Here is a 21,637-nt window from a genome sequence, read left to right on the forward strand (position 1 = left end):
CAAGTCATCCTCGGTTCCGAGGGACTGCCTAAGAAGAAGAGAAGAACAGGAAGAGGAGGCTCCATGAATATCCCCATCCTCAATGATGGTGGAGCCCATCAAATGAGTGCAAAAGACAAATTTGATGCATTTGCAACCATCTTCAGCCAGAAGTGGATGATCCATATTGGCCTCCTCCTGAGGGCCCCACCACCACAGAAGCCTGTCTTCAGCCAATTCGATTCACTCCACGTGAGCGTACTGGATATAGTAAAGGCTGTGGGCCCCAACAACATCCCGGCTGTCGTGCTGAAGACTTGTGCTCCAGAATTAGCCGCGCCTCCAGCCAAGCTGTTCCAGTGCAACTATAACACTGGCATCTATCCGACAATTTGGAAAACTGGCCAGGTATGTCCTGTCCACAAAAAGCAGGACAAATCCAATTTGGCCAATTACCACCCCATCAGTCTACTCTCAATCATCAGCAAAGTGATGGAAAGTGTCGTCGACAGTGCTATCAAGCAGCACTTACTCGCCAATAACCCGCTCACTGATGCCCAGTTTGGGTTCCGCCAGGACCACTCTGCTCCAGACCTCATTACAGCCTTGTTCCAAACATGGACAAAGGAGCTGAATTCCAGAGGTGAGGTGAGAGTGACTACCCTTGACGTCAAGGCAGCATTTGACCGAGTGTGGCATCAAGGAGCCCTAGTAAAACTGAAGTGAATGGGAATCGGGGGAAAACTCTCCACTGGCTGGAGTCATACCTAGCACAAAGGAAGATGGTTGTGGTGGTTGGAGGTCAATTATCACAGCCCCAGGACATCGCTGCAGGGGCTCCTCAGGATAGTGTCCTAGGCCCAACCATCTTCAGCTGCTTCATCAATGACCTTCCCTCCATCATAAAGTCAGAAGTGGGCATATTTGCTGATGACTGCACAGTGTTCTGTGCCATTCACAACTCTTCGGATAATGAAGCAGTCCATGCCCGAATGCAGCAAGACTTGGACGACGTTCAGGCTTGGGCTGATAAGTGGCAGGTAACATTTGCGCCACATAGTGCCAGGCAATGACTATCTCCGAAAAGCAAGCGTCTAACCACCGCCTCTTGACATTCAATGGCATTACCATCGCCGAATCCCCCACCATCAATATCCTGGGGGGTTACTCTTGACCAGAAACTTAACTGGACCAGCCACATAAATACTGTGGCAACAAGAGCAGGTCAGAGGCTAGGTATTCTGCGGCGAGTGTCTCACCTCCCGACTCCCAAAAACATTTCCACCATCTACAAGGCACGAGTCGGGAGTGTGACGGAATACTCTCCACTTGCCCGGATGAGTGCAGCTCTAACAACACTCAAGAAGCTCGACACCATCCAAGACACAGCAGCCCACTTGATTGGCACCCCATCCACCACCTTAAACATTTACTCCCTCCACCACCGACGTACCTTGGCTGCAGTGTGTACCATCCACGAGATGCACTGCAGCAACTCGCCAAGGCTTCTTTGGCAGCACCTCCCAAACCCGTGACCTCTACCACCTAGAAGGACAAGGGCAGCAGGCGCATGGGAACACCACCACCTCCAAGTACCCCTCCAAGTCACACGCCATTCCTTCATCGTCGCTGGGTCAAAATCCTGGAACTCCCTCAATAACAGCACTGTGGGAGTACCTTCACCACATGGACTGCAACGGTTCAAGAAGATGGCTCATTACCACCTTCTCAAGGGCAACTAGGTATGGGCAATAAATGCTGGCCTTGTCAGCGGTGCCCACATCCCATGAACAAATAAAGGAAAAAATCAGAGGCTGCCAGCCTCATTAAAATATTTAAATTGGCAACCCGCCTCCTGGGAGCTGGTTGGCTGCCTGCCCCTTGTCCCGCCTCCTGGGAGCAGGTTGGCTGCCCGCCCCTTGTCCCGCCTCCGTTAAATGTGGGTGGGTTGAAGTTGGGTTTCAGGTTTTTTAAATTTTAACATCTTACCCAACCCTAAACCACCCGTATTTGGGTGTTAAAATTCACCCCAACATTTCAGGTCGATGACCTTTCATCAGAACTGGAAGATGTTCAAGATGAACAGCTTTTAAGTAAATACAGAGCCAGTCAAAAGGGGCTGTTTTGCCTTGCACCATTTCTGATAAATTCACTGTCTACCCTTTGGAATACGGATTGAGGCCCGTTGTAGTAATTCCTATCCCCCCACCCCTCCCCTTCACCCTATACTGCTGGTTTGGCTGAGATCAGCATAGACCAGGGATTATGCCCAAGATCTTCCTGACCTATTTGACTCTATACCACTTAAATTTTGAAAGTGGCCAATCACTGTCATTAGAATGACTATACTCAAAGTGTTGGTGATTGTAGGGAAGGAGAGCTGCAACCTGCACTGGCCTGTCGCTGAGCACCCTGGAATGCGAGTCAGAATTATTGAGGGTACACATCTTCGCCAAATCCCTTAACGTGAGGACTTGAATTAAGCATTTGGCGATCAGTAAGGCTGGTATGTGGCAATAAACATGGATGTCCAGGATGGCAGGATGTCTGACATGATGCAAGCTGCCAAGTGTGTATCTTTATATCACACTGAAGGCAGCTCTCTATCATATAGCTGATGCGGAAACTGAGATTTGGGATAACGGCTGTTGAAAGGCATTACATGGAGGCCGGGTATGAGAATATACACACGTACATCCAGGGTTCGGTGCTTACCATAATTGGGTTCCAGAGAGACACTCAACTGCTGCTGGAAGGTGTAGAATACAAATTTTATTTACAATTGAGTTGTTGGACATGCCTACTGAAGTTTTCCAATCCTGTCCCACACTATGTTTACCTCACTAAGTGTGTATTTTTATTTACTCTTATCATTACCTTTTCTTCATTCTTGTGTAACTCTACTATATTCCTCTTTTTTTCCCCCCTCCCTTCTTTCCTACTCCAGGTCAAGACATAGTGTTCAAGTGCCTTGGTGAAAGTCTGCTGCAAAATGCCTTCCAAGGATACAATGCTTGCATATTCGCCTATGGACAGACGGGTAAGATGCCTCAATAGTGTATTCCTTTAAGTCAAGACAACTTATAAAACATTTTACAAGTAATTATCAGCACACCTTAGCTTTCACATGAAGTTTTAGCTAAATTTCTTGCAAGCAAACCTTTTGAACGGATGTAAATATAAATTTCATGGATACTTGCAAGCTTCTAATGTATGTCTCTTTTATCTGGTGTTACTTCTGTTAAATAGATGGTACTTGAACTGATTAAAATAAAAAGGCACATCTGTATGAACATAAGAATTAAGCACAGGAGTAGGCCATTCGGCCCTTTGAGCCTGCTCCACCATTCAATAGGATCATGGCTGATCTACCTCCACTCCACCTTCCTGCACTATCCCCATATCTCGATTCGCTTAGTATCCAAGAATCTATCAATCTCTGTCTTGAATATACTCAATGATGGAGCATCCACAGGCCTCTGGAGTAGCGAATTCCAAAGATTCACAATTCTTTGAGTGAAGAAATTTCTCCTCATCTCAGTCCTAAATGGGCGACCCCTTATTCTGTGACCCCTAGTTCTAGACTCCCCAGCCAGGGGAACTATCCTCCCAGCATCTATCCTGTCAAACTCCTTAAGAATTTTATATGTTTCAATGAGATCATCTCTCGTTCTTCTAAACTCTAGGGAATATAGGCCTAGCCTACTCAATCTCTCCTCATAGGACAATCCCCGCATCCCAGGAATCAGTCTGGTGAACCTTCATTGCACTCCCTCTATGGCAAGTATATCCTTCCTTATGCAAGGAGACCAAAACTGTACACTGTATGTGGAGTAACTATGTTCACTTCACACTTTAGCTAATTCTCTGTGGTATCTAGAAAAGTGAGACTGAATTCATGCTGATGTGCTATAGACCTTATTAACTATCTGTGTACACCTGTTCAATGGTTAGGCTCAGGGAAATCGTATACAATGATGGGTTCAAAAGACAAGCCAGGCTTGACCCCCCGACTGTGCAGCAAGCTGTTTGAGCGAGCATTACAAGAGGCAAATGAGGAACAAAGCTTCACAGTTGAAGTGTCGTACATGGAAATCTACAATGAGAAGGTCCGGGACCTTCTTGATCCAAAAGGGTAAGTGGGAGGGTAAAAAAAATGGAAAGTAAACATGCATAAATCCAGGTGTGGAAGTAATTTTGTAGAGAATACATTTACACAAGATGTGTTAATCTGTACTGATGTCCTTTTACCCATATTTCATGCCAAGAAAATAGATGTGTCTGTAAGTGATGGCCATAGTAGTCAGATATACCACATGTCTATAGTTTCCTGTTGCTCCAACTTCAGTGTTTACATTTCCTCTACGTGGCAAATTTCAATTCTCAGCCATGCTTCTGTGCTTCTAGGAATGGGAAATCAAATTGCGTTGCTGCTTCTGGGAGGCAAGGTTAAAGTACATTTACCATCCCGTAATAAAATGTGATGTCTCCATACTTCTGGGGGAAAAAATTCCATTCTCCGCTCCCACCCCTACTAGCCCGCCCCCATCCCGTGCCATGCACCATACCCAAGCTGATAAAGTAGCTACTGCTTGACTATTTACTGCCATTCCTTTGCCAATGGCATCCTTTCTTGGATCTTGCACAAATTTTTAATTTTTCTTCTTGAGTAGATGAAGCTTTACTCTACTTGGTGTCATCCTTTGACATTTCACGTGAGGATCTGATTCTGCCGTGACTTCCTTTATTCACGAATAAAAGTTCCTTCCCCATTAATTTATATTCCAGTTAAGTCTATTGAAAGGATTTCTTTTAATAATGCATAATAAATGACATTTTATCATAACGTTTTTTTCCAATGATTTTAAAAGTTATTAATGACAGTTTAAAAAGCTTTCTAAAAGTGATCATGTACAGTCTTGACAAAGGGCCAGTGCATGCTGTTATTTTTCCTATGAAATATTCATTATGCTGCACTCAGAGGGAAAGACAAAATCAGATGCAGTATCTCCCTAGGCTGCTGTGTGAACCTCCACAGCATTGTGGAGGCCTTGGGACCAGTTTGCATGTCTGATTGATTTACACTGTAGTGTACAGAGACCTAAAGGGGAAAAGAAAGAAAAAGTGAAAATTCTTACTTTATAAAAGAATACAAAAAAAATGAAACCCATGTTCAGTTGATTAGCTTCATTATATCTGTTTGGCTCTATGCTGATAGGAGCAGCAATTGAAGCATTTGCTGATCTCACTTCATACCCTAAGCCAACTAAAGGCCACTTCCATCATCTCATTAGGGTTTTCTTTTCAGCCTGCACCTTGACCCATATAGCCTTCTCCAGCTTGTGTTTGGCATTACTCAGCTGCATATGCTCAAGTGTCACTGTGACCCTGCCTTACTGAGGATTCCCATAGCCCAGCAGAGCTGCTGCTTCCTTGGACGCTACTCTAGCGGACCTCTGCTTATGACTTCGCTCTGCTTAATGCTGACTGGAGTGTGTGGTTTAAATGAGCCATGTCTTTAGGGCAACAAATATCTCTCGAGATTAGTAGGAACTTATATTAAGGGGTGGGCGATGGGTGTGCGAGGATGGACAGTATGCAAGGCTACCCCGTCTACCAGATGGGGTAAAATGATGGGCTTAATGGTCTTTTTTTTCCTCTTTCTTCTATCATATTACACATGGGTTGAAATAAATGTGGTGAAGCAATGAATGTGAAAGTACATCTACAGAATCAAATCTAAGACATCACGATGCACTAGTTAGTCCCACCATTTCAAGTACAGGAAACTTTCGATTAACCGGCCCCTAAATAACCGGAAATGTCGGTTAACTGGCAAAATTCAGGAGTAGGTTCAGGTTACTTTTATTAGTCCATTTGTTGCTGTGCAAGCGTGTGGCTGCAGCTGTTGCTAAGCTACAGAGACGCTTGCAACTTGTGGACGTTCTGAAGCTGGGTTTGTTGCTTTATACAGAGCTCTGAGCTCCGTATCTTTTACTATAGCGTTCGGTTATCCGGATTTTTTGATGAACCGGCACCACGTCGGTCCCGTCCGTGCCGGAAACCAGAAAGTTTCCTGTACTATATTTTGACAACCCCTCCATGCCCCTAAAAATATGAATTGGAAATGGTACAGAGAAGTTTCAAGAGGTTGAACTAAGAGCAAAAATCTGAAAAGCTTGAGAGAAAGGGTGGGGGAACAGAACTTTGATGTATTGAATGGCCTTTAGTCGTTAATTAGAAGAGGAACATTAGGGCAGTGAGTTCAATTGTGTTCCAACTTTGCAAACTGGCGTCACCATTTTGTACATCGCCAACTGCCAGAAGTGCAGAGCTTTCAGTCTGACGATAGCATCTATTGCAGCTTTGGGTTCTGTTCGCACTTTTCAGGTATAACACTTAAGGTACAAGTCCAATACTTGTACCAACTGAGTTTCGTTTGATTTGTTTTATTTTTTGCACACTTGTTTTGTAGGAGTCGACACACCTTGAAGGTGAGAGAACACAAGGTTCTAGGTCCATATGTGGATGGCTTGTCCAAACTGGCTGTAGCAAGTTACAAGGTAAGGAAAATAATGAATCAAAACTGCATGAAACAGAATCTCGAGGGCAACAAACTTCCAGAATATAGCAGAAGTAAGGTTTTAAGGTGGTTGGTCTAATCAGCTTTTTGGTTTGTGGTAACAATTGAAGTGGCTACCAAAGGTAATTTACCTTTTCACTCAGAACTGTTAATGTGCCTCCACGTAAAAAAGTGCTGAAAATCACAAATCTATGCCGTTGCATTTTATTGCCAACATGATGCTGCCTATTTTCCACTCTCTCTCTAATCTATTGCATGAGATGTTATTTGCTATTGTTTTGGTTGAAGGAAATGGCTGAACTTCAGCTTTTGACATTTGTTAATCTAATTAAGAACAGAGGAAATAGGAGCAGGAGTCGGCCATTCGTCACTTCGAGCCTGCTCTGCCATTCATTAAAGTCATGGCTGATCTACCTCAACACCACTTTCCTGCCCTATCCCCATATCTCTTGGTTCCCTTAGTGCCGAAAAATTTTTCAATCTCTGTCTTGAATATACTCAATGACTCAGCGTCCACAGCCCTCTGGGGTAGCAAATTCCAAAGATTCACAACCCTCTGAGTGAAGAAATTTTTCCTCATCTCAGTCTTAAATGGCCGACCCCTTATGCTGAGACTATGACCCCTGGTTCTAGATTCCCCAGCCAGGGGAAACATCCTCCCTGCATTTACCCTGTCAAGCCCCTTAAGAATGTTATACATAATGGCCCAGAATATCAGGGAAACAACATCAATTTTGTTTCAATTATATACCATGTTGAAGATTTTTGACATTTGAAACCTATAAAGCCTTTCATTTTCATAATTTTTTTCTGGATGACTCTTTTAAAGCAAGGTTAATTCAATAGCACTTTCACTCCTGCAACCCCCTACCACCAAGTAGAATAAGAGCAGCAATGTTCTGGGAACCTCTAACTTCCTCTCCCAAGTCACACACCATTCTGACTTGGACATACATCGCCGTTCCTTCTTCATCGTTGGACCAGAATCCTGGAATTCCCGACCTAACCTAATTTGTAGGCGCACCATCGCCACAAGGACTGTAGTGGTTCATGGAGAAGGCCCACCACTGCCTTCTCAGGGTGACTAGCGATGGGCAATAAATGCAGCCTTGCCCGCGTCACCCGCATCCCTGTCAAATGTGCTTTATTTTTCCTTATAATCATTTAGTGGAGTCCAATGAAAAGTTTAATTCAAAATATGTAAAAATGAAAATCTGAAACAAAAGCTGAAAATGTTGAAAATGCACCATCACCTGAAAGAAAAAGACAGGTGATATTTGAATTCTGATGAAGGCGCTTCCCTGAAATGGCCAGTTCTGGTTTTTTAACTTTATAACTATACATTGAAAGGAACAATTGCATTCTTTGCTATCAGAGTTCACTGTATAGTTGGGGTTTTCAGTATTTTTTCATATCTAAGCATTTTATTTCAAGAGCCCAAAACATTGCAAACAGATTACAAGTTGAAACAGGAAAATTAGCAAATCTTTAACAATTAATCCTAATTCACATTGGTTTTCACAATGACATGATGGTGGTAAATACAGTTACGCATATTTATATGACTGTTCAACACGCTTCAGCCACGAGGGGAGCATTGGATGAGGGCAGCACAGTTGAATGGGGTGCATGAAGAGTATCCTACCTTTTCTAGGGGTGGTTTTGAGTGGAGCTACTCTCACCACCAAGGTTGGAGAGAGTAAAAGAGAAGGTTAACGCGATCAAAAAAAAAAGACTTGCATTTAGATAGCGTCTTTCACAACCACCAGACGTCCCAAAGTGCTTTACAGCCAATGAAGTACTTTTGAAGTGTAGTCACTGTTGTAATGCAGGAAACGCGGCAGCCGATTTGCTCACAGTAAGCTCCCATAAACAGCAATGAGATAATGACCAGATAATCTGATTCAGGGATAAATATTGGCCAGGACACCGGGGATAACTCCCCAGCTCCTCTTCAAGATAGTGCCATTGGATCATTTATGCCCACCTGAGAAAGCAGGCCTCGGTTTAACATCTCATCCAAAAGACGGCACCTCCGACAGTACTGCACTGGAGTATCAGCCTAGATTTCTGTGCTTAAATCTCTGGAGTGGGACTTGAACCCACAACCTTCTGACTCAGAGGTGAGGGTGCTACCCACTGAGCCACAGCTGACACTGCTCAGAAAATAGTGATTCGTCCAGCTTTAGCCCAGTGAGGGAGAAGGGATTGCACATGTTGTGATTCTGGGAAAGAATGAGTTGTGTCAAAAGCTTAATGGTTTCAATGGGTAGCAGCTGTGAGCACCTCTTGGATTCCTATGCTTTACTGAATGGACTGGGGAGCACTTACCTACTGCAACTGGTAATTTGTTGTACGGATTGGTAACCTCCACCTTTTTCGCCTGAAGTTATTTATTAGTTACCAATGATTTCACAGTCTGATGATTTTCTTTTGCTGGTAGCCAGCTTTAAAAAAAATTCACAGGACTTCATTCACTTTTGTAGGATTCAAGCCACAGAGCAGGGAAGCACTCATTTGCTACCTCCGCTGGATGGAGTGAAGCCTGAATTTCTTTACTCCACCCAGTCATCTTCGTGCAGGGCAGGAGACAGTCAGGCTCTTGCAGCTGTCACCTGCACACACCCTATCATGATGTATGTTCAAATATAATGCATTAAAATAGCTGAAATTTTGCCAAATATGAAAGGAAATAAAGGCAGCACTCGACTTGTTGGTACCAGCTGAGCATTCCCCAGTCTCCCCAGAGCAGGCATGAGCCAGCGAGGCATTTACAGCATAGAAGATAGGAGCAGGAGTAGGCCATTCGGCCCCTCGAGCCTGTTCCGCCATTTAATGAGATCCTGGCTGATCATCCAAATTCAGTACCCTGTCCCTGCTTTCTCCCCATATCCCTTGATCCCTTTAGCCTTAAGAAATATATCTAACTCCTTCTTTAATATATTTAATGAATTGGCCTCAACTGCCTTGTGTGGTAGAGAATTCCACAGGTTCACCACTCTCTGGGTGAAGAAATTCCTCCTCATCTCAGTCCTAAATGGCTTACCCCTTATCCTTAGACTGTGACCCCTGGTGCTGGACTCCCCCGCCATCGGGAACATCCTTCCTGCATCTAGTCTGTCTAGTCCTGTTAGAATTTTATAAGTTTCAATGAGATCCCCTCTCATTCTTCTAAACTCTAGCGAATGTAAGCCTAATCGACCCAATCTCTCTTCATACGTCATTCCTGCCATCCCAGGTATCAGTCTGGTGAATCTTCGCTGCACTCCCTCCATGGCAAGAACATCCTTCCTCAGATAAGGCGACCAAAACTGCGCACAATACTCAAGGCGTGGTCTCACCAAAGCCCTGTACAACTGCAGCAAGACATCCTTGCTCCTGTACTCGAATCCTCTCGCTATGAAAGCCAACATACCATTTGCCTTCTTAACCGCCTACTGCATCTGCATGCTTACCTTCAGCGACTGGTGCACAAGGACGCTCAGGTCTCGTTGCACTTCCCCTTTTCCCAATCTATTGCCGTTCAGATAATAATCTGTCTTCCTGTTTTTGCCACCAAAGTGGATAACCTCGCATTTATCCACATTATACTGCATTTGTCATGCATCTGCCCAATCACCCAACCTGTCCAAATCATACTGGAGCTTCTCTACATCTTCCTCACAGCACACACGCCCACCCAGCATTGTGTCATCTGCAAACTTGGAGATGTTACATCTAGTTCCCTCATCTATTGTGAATAGCTGGGGTCCTAGCACCGATCCCTGCGGTACCCCACTAGTCACTGCCTGCCACTCAGAAGAAGACCCGTTTATTTCAACTCTTTGCTTCCTGTTTGCCAACCAGTTCTCTATCCAAGACAGTACCTTACCCCCAATCCCGTGTGCTTTAACTTTGCACGCTAAACTCTTATGCGGGACCTTATCGAAAGCCTTCTGAAAGTCCAAATACACCACATCCACTGGTTCTCCCTTATCTATTCTACCAGTTACATCCTCAAAAAATTCCAATAGATTAGTCAAGCACGAGTTACCTTTTGTAAATCCATGTTGACTTTGTTCGATCCTGTCACTGTTTTCCAAGTGCTCTGCTATTACATCTTTTATAATGGACTCTAGCATTTTCCCCACTACCGATGTTAGACTTACCGGTCTATAATTCCCCGTTTTCTCTCGACCACCTTTTTTAAATAGTGCGATTACATTAGCTATCCTCCAATCCATGGGAACTGTTCCAGAGTCTATAGAATTTTGGAAGATGACCAGCAATGCATCTACTATTTCTAGGGCCACTTCCTTAAGTACCCTAGGATGTAGATTATCAGGCCCTGGGGATTTATCGGCCTTCAATCCCGTCAATTACCCTAACTCCATTTCCCTACAAATACTGATTTCATTCAATTCCTCCCTCTCATTAGACCCTATGTTCCCCGACATCTCTGGGAGGTTATTTGTGTCCTCCTTTGTGAAGACAGAACCAAAGTATGTATTTTATTGGTCTGCCATTTCTTTGTTCCCCATTATAAATTCCCCTGATTCTGACTGTAAGGGACCTACGCTTGACTTCACCAATCTTTTTCTCTACACATATCTATAGAAGCTTTTACAGTCAGTTTTTATGTTCCCTGCAAGCTTGCTCTCATAATCTATTTTCCCCCTCTTAATTAATCCCTTTGTCCTCCTTTGCTGAATCCTAAACTGCTCCCAATCCTCAGGTTTGCTGCTTTTTCTGGCCAAATTATATGTCCTCTCCTTGGATCTTATGCTATCCCTAATTTCCCTTGTTAGCCACTGTTGAGTCACCTTTTTTGTTTTTTTATGCCAAATGGGGATGAACAAATTCTGTAGTTCATCCATGCGATCTTTAAATGACAATTTTTAAAAGTGCAGCATAAGTAGGTAATGTGCTGTATACAGTACTACATTTGATGTGCTTTTTTTCTTCCTGTCTCACAAGAAGAGAGTTATATTCTGGGAACACTTGTAGAGAGCAGGTCATTCCGTGCTGCTCACATACACCTCGAAGAGCCTGGTTGTAGATTGCTGTCAAAAGATGATTAGGAATGAGAGTGCCTGACTGCACTTTTGGTTGTGTCTGGTGAAGATAGCAGGGAACCCAAACAGAATAGAGAAAAAGAAATGTTCTGTGTGGAGAGAAAAATATGTTTATAAAACAGATGATGAACTTTAATTTCTCTCATCCAACAGGACATTGAATCGTTGATGTCAGAAGGGAACAAGTCCCGAACAGTCGCTGCAACCAACATGAATGAGGAGAGCAGCCGTTCCCATGCAGTATTCAACATTATACTTACACACACGCTGTTTGATCTCCAGTCTGGGGTGAGGGCATGGGCAATGATAGCTATTTGAATTTCTGTCGTGCTCCTCATGTGCAGGCAGGTACCCGTGCTTCACATCAAGGAGTTACAAACAGTGGATGTCGAGTAGAAAGCAAAAAAGCAAAATGAATGTTACGTGGAAAAGATGGCTTCTGAAAGCTGGGAGGTTGGTGAGGCGGTGGGAACTAGGCAGGGAGTTTCAGAATGCACAGTGGCTGAATGAGTGGCGGTGGGGGAAGCAATAGCCCATTATTAAAGGAGCAGAGGGTTCTTGCGAGAAAGTACAGTTAAAGTAAGGTGGGATGGCGCCATGCAGGATTTGAAAGCAAGGATGAGAATTTTAATGTTAAGGCGGTGAAATTACTCGCACTTACCAGAAACAGGAGATGATCAGGGCCAGTCAGTTTGTATTTCCAAAAGGTGGGCTGTGCTTGATGAGCCTTATAAAAATTCTTTGAAGCAGTAATGGAGGATAAAAAAAGAAAAGCAGTGGATGTGGTTTATGTGGATATTCAAAAAGCATTTGATAAGGTATCACATAGGAGAGTTGTGGCAAACATAATGGCCTAGAAATTCCCTTGGGTTTGCGCCCATTTAGGGGCGCAAGAGTGGGTTGTGCCGGAAGTTGCGTCGCCGCTGAAATTAGGTGGGCCTTTAATTCGGCGTAAGCTGGTAGCGCTGCGCCGGCACCGATGACGTCATCGGTGTGCGCAGCGCCCCGGTACCGCCCGAAACCACGCCGATCCCCATCTTCAGTAGCGGCCGCCTCTTCCCTGGCGGCCGCTAACAACGTTTTGAAAACCTGGCCGTGCTGCAGCCTTAGAGGCGCTATTTAAAGCGGAGGTGCGGCCGGCCGCTTTTTCGGCGGCCGCCTGCCCGCACCTCCTTCCCCGGCCTCCTCCACCACCCCCCCCCCCCCCCCCGCGGCATTGCCGGCTGGTTTCCGTGGAGCCCGGCACTTCGCCGTTGTGCCGGGCTCTTTTGCCGGCACTTTCAACGGGGCTCCGGCCGTTGCAGGCACCTCCCCCTTAAGAGAAGGGGGAGGCCTGCAGTACAGCAGCCTGCCGCTCCGCATCGGGTGGCACAGCGGGACCGGCAGCGCTGAAATTCACTTTCAGCGCCCCAAGCGGGGCGGGCACACCCTGTACCAGCGCCCGCTTCCGCTTTGGGGCGCTGAAAGTGAATTTGGGGCGGGCACAACTGGCTCGGCGGCGGGCGCTAAATTTCCGGCGCAAACGTGCTGGCGGGGCGTCACCGAATTTATAGGCCAATGTTTATTAACGGCAATATGGCCATATGAATAGAGAGATGGTTAGATGAGGTAAAAGAAAGTTTCTTGGATTGCGAAGATGTGATGAGTAGTGTTGCACAGAGGTCAGTGTTTGGCCCACTCTATACTATATTATATATATATAGATATAAATGGTCTGGACTTGGGAATTGAGGGAACAATGTTGACATTTTCTGACACCAAATTAAGGAGGCACGGCAAAGTGTGATGAGGATTGTGAAAGAGTGTAGGCGGACATGTATTTGTTGACGAGATGGGTAGATAGGTGGCAGATACAGTTCAATGTGGAAAAGTTAGACATTTTAGAAGAATAGGGAAAAGTAAGATTTTAAATGGTTTAGAAGAGCAAAAGGACCTTGATATGCAGGCCATTAAAAGTGGCAAGTAGATATGGGCATAAAAAAGGGAAATGGAATCCTTGATTTTATATCTAGAGGCATAGAATAAAAGCAATGAGGTAATGTTGAGGACGGAGAGGGAATGATCGTGAGTGGATGGAGGATTTTTGAAATCTCTGGAGCCAGGTATGAAGTAATTCCAATGTTTTCTTTCTATACAGACTTCAGGTGAGAAGGTGAGTAAGCTGAGTCTCGTGGACCTGGCAGGCAGTGAGAGGGCAGCAAAGACTGGAGCTGCTGGGGATCGATTAAAGGAAGGAAGCAACATTAACAAGTGAGTTTCTGGCGATCTCATAGACAAAATGTTTAACTTGTATCTAACCACGGACTCACGCTTGTAAAATGACGTTGCTGCCACTAAAAGTAAAATACTCGAATTTGTTACACTGCATCACTATTATATAGCAAGATTATTATCCCTCAAGTTATTCATTATCTAAATGTGAGACCTACTGGGACTGTGACGATAATTTAGGCTGTAGTGGCCATAATCTGCCCTCACTCTTGCCATATGTTCTGGAGCCGTGCCTCTTTTTGTCTACCTGCAATGTTTTTGGGACGTGCTTATTTCCCCAACTCTTCAAAAAGGATCTTAAAAAGAACTTGTATTTGACTTGCTCCTCCCCTGAGCTTTTCTTGTAACTCCAAAAGGCTCCTGAAAAAAGCTTGCGCAAACTGCATTTTTGTCCTGAGCTGTAATCTCTGCAAGAGAAACGTTCCATCTACTTGAGGTTGCTAGCCAGTTCTGGTGGACTGTTGCGTACTAAATCTGCTGCATTACCTGTCCTAGTATTCTGCATGTTGTGTTAAATAATCGATTTATGAAGTCGTTTGCATTTATATACCTGCCTTAGGCTTGGTCACTTGACTGCTGGGATTTTGAAATCCCCTGTGATTATCACATTGTGCTCTCCTGCAGGCTCTTGCTTACTTAAGCGCTGTTTATCTTCAGCTGACGATTGATCGTTGCCAATTATTTTGTTGCCCTTAACACTAATCCCTACCTTTTATTGTTTGATGAATTTCCCCTTCTGTTTTATCTATCTTTTTAATTGTTGTTAAATCAATCCTTACCAGTACTGCAGCTCTCTACCTAATGCGAGAGGTCTACTATTGTGAAATACTTTAAAACCTCCCTGATCCAACACTTGCCCATCTTCTGCTCTTGTGTTTGTTTCTGTAAGGCCAATACAGGAAACTCTTTATTATCCGGCACCGACGGGACCGGCGTGGTGCCAGTTTATCAAAAAGTCCAGATTACAGAGAGGTATAGTTAAAAGGTACGAGGGCGCCGTACACAGCAACAAATCCAGGCTTCCCTGTTGCTTAGCAACATGTGCAGGAACTCTGGCCACAGACCAAGCGTCCCAGTGCAAGAACCCCAGTTACACAGCCACAGATCCAGGAACTGCCATGAAGTAAAACTTACCTGAACCTACTCCTGAATTTTGCCGGTTAACAGAGATTTCCGGTTATTTAGGTGCCGGTAAATCGAGAGTTTCCTGTAATTCCTTTTTACTAGCTGTGCATATCTAACTTCAGGAGCACATTCTGAATTTGGATTAGTATGAAAAGAAAATTGTCCATCGAGCAACCACAACTTGTATTTCGATGGGAGCTCAGAGTGTTTCACGGGGTGTTGGACAAAGGAGACACTTGGAGAGAATGTGAAAAAGAGAGTTTTGTTCGGTGGTGAAAGCACAGTTGAGGAGAAGAGCCTTGTAGGCTTTTTGAAGGTGGTGAGGAAGGTGCCAAGGTAAAGTACTGGGGAAGAGAAAGTTGCAGAGGACAGAAGCCTCGTGGCTGAAGGAGGAGAGGGAGCAGGGGAAAAGGAGTAGGCTGATGTCAGAGGGTACAAAGAGATGCAGCAGCAACAACCACTTATAGCGACTTTAAAGTAGAAAATTGTCCCAGGCACTTCGCAGGCATAATCAGACAAAAATGGACACCAAGGCAATGAGACAGCTATTATGAAGGGTGACCAAAGTGGTCAGTGAGGCGGGTCTTAAAGGAGGAGAGGTGGAGGGGTTTAGAGAAGGAATTCCAGAGTATGGGGCCGGATGGCTCAATGCATGACTGCCAATGATGGGGTGAGGGCAGAGGGTGCACAAGGCCAGAGTCCGAGGAATGAAGAGTTTTGGGGGGTTGTATGGTTGGAGGAGGTTACAGAGATGGGGTGGGATGAGTATTTTAAATTGGAGGCGTTGGGGGACTGGGAGTCGATGTATGTCGGCAAGAAACTGGGGGGGGGGGGGGGGTGGTTGCGGGATGGTGAGCAGGACCTGGTACGGAATAGATTGCGGGAATCAGAGTTTTGGATGAGCTGAAGTTTACAGAGGGGGTGGATGGGAGGTCTGCCACTGAAATAGTCGAGGCAGGTACTGGTTAAGGAAGAAGGTTGGGCAGGATGCTGAGTGATCCCGCTACTCTTTGATTAGTCCCCTGGGATCTTTAATGCCTGCCTAATCCACCAGAACAGGCAATGTGTGGCTCCTCTGACAATGGAGCACTAGAGTGTGAGCCTTGGTTATGTGCTCAAACCCACTTCCTTTTGACCCAGAGGTAAGAATGTTCCAACTGAGCCAAGTTGATCCAGCACTTACCTCTGATAATGCAGCATTCAAACCAAATATAGAGTATGCTCCATTAGAGTGAAAAACATTTATTTTATGGTCATGAATGTTGGATTTGTCTTCAAGGGTTACACAGAACACAGAAACCCCACAGTGCAGATAGAGGCCATTTCGGCCCATCGAGCCTGCACCGACACAAGACCTCTTCCTTGCTAATATAATGTTTATGCTGACTTTTTTTTCAGATCCCTAACAACTCTAGGCCTGGTAATCTCTGCTTTGGCAGATCAGGCTGCTAGTAAAAACAAGAACAAGTTTGTTCCCTACAGGGACTCTGTACTGACCTGGCTACTCAAGGTAAACCGATAGTTTACACCTGGGTTACTGTTTCTCAAAATAACTAAGACCCCACTGCCTGTATGTAGTAGGATGCTTGTTTGTGCCCATGATTCCACGTGTAGCAAGAGTTTGAAAGCAGAATGGAGCCTGGGGGTGGGGGGGGGGGGGGGGGTGGTGTGTGTGTGTGTAGGAAAAAAGAACCCCCCTGCTGTTGACATCTTAAGTGCTGAGAGGCTTTGTAGTAAGCTGTCTACCGACCAGTTCCTGTTCTCATAATGAATGGAATATGGTATGAGGAGAAAATTAAGTGCATTTTTCTTTTAATTGAGAGGAGATGGGGAAACCCTAAGCTGCACTTGTATGGAAGCCTATTTATAGTCAACTTTGCTACAGGATAGACTTAGAATGGGGACTGTTGTCACGTGTACAGCTATGATTCAATTGGACATGTACTGTCCAATATTCTCAGGCTTGATCCCTGGTCTGTGCTTAATTACATCTCAGCACCTTGCCCCATCTCAGCAATGGGGCTTCCCATTCCTTAACACTATCCATTGGTATCTGCTGTGAAGTGGACATTTGTTGATCACAGGATCAGGCTCAGCTCTGCTATCCCCACATTGAATAGCCTGCTCATGGTCACTTTCTAGAGTCCCATATAGTGAATGGCGACTTGGGTGTGGCACTGTACCTCAGTCACTGACTTCAGGTGGAGAGAATTAAGAAATGTGATGATAATGGTTAGGTTTTTGACTCAATAAGAACTGTATTTCTATTCAGTCAATATATTTCAGTCTTACTCTTATTAGTTACTGTACTGGGTCTCCTTCAAGCAAGGGAAATAGTTTGGCATCTGTACCACTCACTCGCCCTCCCTGACTCATTACCAAATGTGTACTCTGTTAGAGTTTACTCTCTGAAGTACAGCTTAATCTATTTCAGCTGTAGATTAGCTAACTCTGTTTTGGGTTACGTTTGCCGTTTCTGGTTAAGTTGGCTGTTGGTGGAGAAAGGAAGAGAGGGACGGGAGAAGAGAGGAAAAGGATGATGGAGAGAGGAAGGGAAGAGCTACACTTTACTCTCCTTGGTAACTAATTGGATTGATCTGTCTTTTCAACGTACTTAACTGAGGAGACTAGACAAATTTTAAAAAGAACGTTGACTACTGTTCGTACCAAGGAACTGGCAGTTTTATTGCTGCCACTGTGGCTTCTGACACTAGTACCTGAGTGGGACCATCCAATTCTATTGGGTGATTGTTTCTAAAATAAATAGGCTGGTACTTAGATTAGTTTAGTGTAAATAGTAAGAAAATAGTGCTCTATATGTGCTTCCTGGTATAACCCCACCCCCCCAACACCGCAATTAAAAAACAAATTGTGATGCATTAATCTGTATTCAAATACTTGTATGTGGACAAACCAGCTTTGATATAGTGAAGCACAGCATTGCTGCAGTGACAACCAGGGAGGAATCAGTCCTTTACTCCATAGGCTTGTATCCGATTTTTATTTCTCATTGTCTGACCCAGTTGATTTGCAATAAAAAAAAAAAATGGTTGCCGTACAAATTGGATTCTTCATTGGAGGACTTGCTGGCGCTGTGTATTTTGTCACTGACCTGACACTGAAACTATGTTTGGGTGAAACGCAGACTGGGATGGAAGTAATCTCCTCATTCTCCTGGTTGTTGGGCGCTAAGTGAGATGGGTTTGCGGCATCTCATCTTGCTTCCTAGTTTGACGTGGGTCCTGGATGCAAAACTGCCTATAGCTCTTACGGTGCTGACTAAAAGTGGATATAATTCTTTCAGGGTTGGCTCTTCCTGGTACCTCAGCAAGGAATCATTCCTTGTGTGAGCCTTGATGGTTTGTATTGGTAGGTGATTTGATCATGGGGCCAGGGGGAACATAGTAGTCAGGCCCAATCCTGTCATCACTTGATGTCCATACGCACACATTGCACTTCACGGAATAGTGATCAGAAATGGGGCCCAACTGCTGATTTATCTTCCTTGCCCCCCCCCCCCCCCCCGGTTCTCTCTTCCACAGGTGGAGTGAGATCAACTATCTCGGACCTGGACTTTGTTGATCTATGTCGCTCAGTTCTATACAAAGCAGTGCACATACCCAGTGAGCTATTCAGGCAGGGTGGGCTTTATATGTTGTATAACCTTTAAATGTAGAGATGTGACTTTAGAGGGTTTTTAAAAACCCAATTCACATTCATAAACTAAGGAAGTTTAGACTTTATTGAGGTGCATTACACAGATTTGGAGAGGAAAAGATATAATTGAGACATGTAGTACAATTCATTTGCTATTTTTTTTACAAAAATGCAGGATAGTCTTGGTGGAAATAGCAAAACAGCAATGATTGCAACAGTCAGCCCTGCAGCAGACAATTACGATGAAACACTGTCGACGCTGAGGTACGCTGACCGAGCCAAAAACATTATTAATCACGCTGTGGTGAATGAGGATCCCAACGCCCGGATCATCCGGGAACTTCGTGAGGAAGTAGATAAACTACGGGAGCAGCTCTCCAGAGCAGAGGTATGACGTGGTAGGAGTCCCAGATTTTAAACAGAGCATTTGTCAAATCCATTAGGAATAGGTTAGTAGGATGTGCATCTAATCTGTGGAAGAGAACTAGAAATAATTAAGTGAATGTTAAGCACAACTTTAAATGCTTCAGTGCATTAAATATTAGCCACACAGAATATTGTGTTACAGGATGTTAAAGAATTCCTAATCCCGAGGCAGTTGTCTGATCCATGATGGCTTAATTAGTAAATGCACTGGCAGATGTTATACAAACCAGGGAGGTCCCAGGTCCAAATCCTGGTTAATGTTGATTTTAAAAAGCTGCTTTGGGCTGAGAGTGATAGGGATGCTAAAGTTGGAATATGGAAGGGAAAATTCAGGGCTACAGTGACCCCTGCTGGAGAATGTACTTGTCTTCATTTCTGATAGAATCATGGAAACTTAACAGCACAGGAGGAGGCCATTCAGCCTGTCGCGCCTGTGCTGACTCTTTGAGCAGTCGTGCTTAGTCTCGCATCCCCTCATTTTGTCCGTAACCCTGTAAGTTCCTCATCCTCAAGTACTTGTCCAACTCCTTTTTAAAATTATTTATGGAATCAGCTTTCACCACCTTTTTCAGGTCGAGCGTCCCAGATCCCGACAACTCTGAGTGAATAAATTTCTCCTCCTCGCCCCTCGAGATCTTTTGCCAATGATTTTGAATCTAGGACCTCTGGTTATTGACCCACTCACCAGAGGGAGTAGTTCTTCTCCATCTACTTTTATCAAAGCCTCTCATCATCCTGAAAACCTCTTGACCTTCTCTGTTCCAAGGAGAACAGTCATAACTTTTCCAACCTCTCCTCACATCCTGGTAAACCTCCTCTGTTACCCTTTCTAAGCCTTTACATTGTTCCTGAAGTGTGGGGCCCAGAACTGTCCACAATACTCCAGCTTGAGGCCTAACCAGTGATTTATAAAGTTCTAATGCAGGATTTAGGCTTTGCTGTGATCTCCACAGTCAAATATTTGCCAAGTGATAGCTCAAACAATCCAAAGTTCCCTTTCTTTTTACCCACTTGCTAAAGACAGACTCTCTGATAATATGCAAAGAATAGATTTCTGGGAGGAATCACAAAGGCATTAATCTAATTGAAGGATTCAGCTAATCATTTAGAAACTTGCTAACCTTTCCTTCCACAATTCAGGATTATATTGTACAGTAGATACCCGTACTCATTCGCAGTATGTACTGTTACAGGGTTATTTTTGGTTTCCTGTTGTGATTTGTGAACTTTGTCCTTGGTGGTGCTAGTAATATTCATTGAAGTAGATTAATACGAACATACAAAATGATTATCATTATTTTTCAATGAACTTCCAGTTATTTTATAATCTGTTTAACTGCTGGGAAATCCTACTTCCAGCATCGGTTGTGCTTATTTTCAAATCTCTTTAGGCCCCACCAATTTGAAGTATATGTCGTTCAATTTCACCCCCCTCCTCCACTACACTGCATCCTGAATGTCAGGCCAGACAGTTTTCTGTCGGGGGAGGGAAAGTTGGAAGAGTGACTTGGCTTATGGTATCAGCTCTTTCTGAGGACGTGTGGCTCGGGATGAAGTTAGGTGTTAATTGGAATGGAGGGGAGAGCGTGCGTACACTTGTTGGAAGGTGCATAGCCTAAAAAAATGTAATGGTTGTTCATTGAAAGAGACCGAGTTTCTTTATTATGTACCGACTTAACCTAGTTTTATTTTTAAATGTCTGTTTGTATTTTAGAATTGATTGTTTGAACTTAATTAAGTATGAATACTTACTGACAAGTGTTTGATTGGATTTTCCATACCAGTTAATGAAAGCCCCAGAGCTGAAGGATCGTTTGGAAGAGTCCGAAAAGCTAATTCAGGAAATGACCGTTACGTGGGAAGACAAGCTTAGGAAAACGGAAGCCATTGCACAGGTATGTTGTGCAGTATGCCCTTCCCTTTAGTGCACGACAGACGTCGAAGGTGTAGCCTGCTGGAGACTAGGTGCCGTATTGCACTTCCACCTTGTGCACCTGCGTTTGAATCCCGTCTGGACTGATGAGATCAGAGTGTTTCTCAGCGGGCTCTACAGGTTCTACGGGAAATTAATTTGGATAGTATCAAACCAGTTTCCAGTGGATGCAGGTTCACGGCACTAAACGAGGGCCAATAATGAGGGCCATAGATGCAAGATTAAATATAAGAGATTTAACACAGAGGCCAGGGAAAGCTGCTTTGCACAAGAGTTGTGAGACTGTGAAATTCACTTCTAGGGGTAGTGGTTGAGGCAGAAACTATGTCAACATTTAAGATTAGAATGTATAGGTGAATAAAGGAAAAGAGTAGAAAGGATCTGGGAACAGGGTGGGTAAATGCGATTAAACTATTTGCTCGCATGGAGGGTAAACACTGAGATGGACTTGGTTGGGTTGATTTGTCTATGTCCGTCTTGTAACTTCTATGTATTTCAGTGCCTATAATTTGCCACAGATTTGTCCCCCCTCCACCCCCCCTCCAAGACACTATGGGCTCAATTTTCCAAGCCCCGAGGAGGCGGGTTTGGAGGCGGGAGTGGTGGGAA

General features: G+C 44.4%; 1 protein-coding gene across 2 annotated transcripts in view; it reads left to right on the forward strand.

Annotated features, from left to right (window-relative positions):
* Positions 1-21,637, forward strand: part of LOC147120909 (kinesin-like protein KIF13B) — a 210,350-nt gene that overhangs the window by 105,907 nt on the left and 82,806 nt on the right. For both annotated transcript variants that reach the window (XM_085979428.1, XM_085979421.1), the window contains exons 5-12: positions 2,927-3,019; positions 3,934-4,114; positions 6,455-6,542; positions 11,770-11,904; positions 13,754-13,866; positions 16,411-16,522; positions 18,845-19,057; positions 20,880-20,990. In XM_085979428.1, coding sequence (XP_085835554.1) covers positions 2,927-3,019; positions 3,934-4,114; positions 6,455-6,542; positions 11,770-11,904; positions 13,754-13,866; positions 16,411-16,522; positions 18,845-19,057; positions 20,880-20,990 — 1,046 coding nt within the window. The remainder of the gene's footprint in view (positions 1-2,926; positions 3,020-3,933; positions 4,115-6,454; positions 6,543-11,769; positions 11,905-13,753; positions 13,867-16,410; positions 16,523-18,844; positions 19,058-20,879; positions 20,991-21,637) is intronic.

Source organism: Somniosus microcephalus, chromosome 3 (genome assembly GCF_052327205.1).
Source record: "Somniosus microcephalus isolate GS21.2 chromosome 3, FLI_Smic_1.0, whole genome shotgun sequence".
In the NCBI taxonomy this organism is placed as follows: Eukaryota; Metazoa; Chordata; class Chondrichthyes; order Squaliformes; family Somniosidae; genus Somniosus; species Somniosus microcephalus.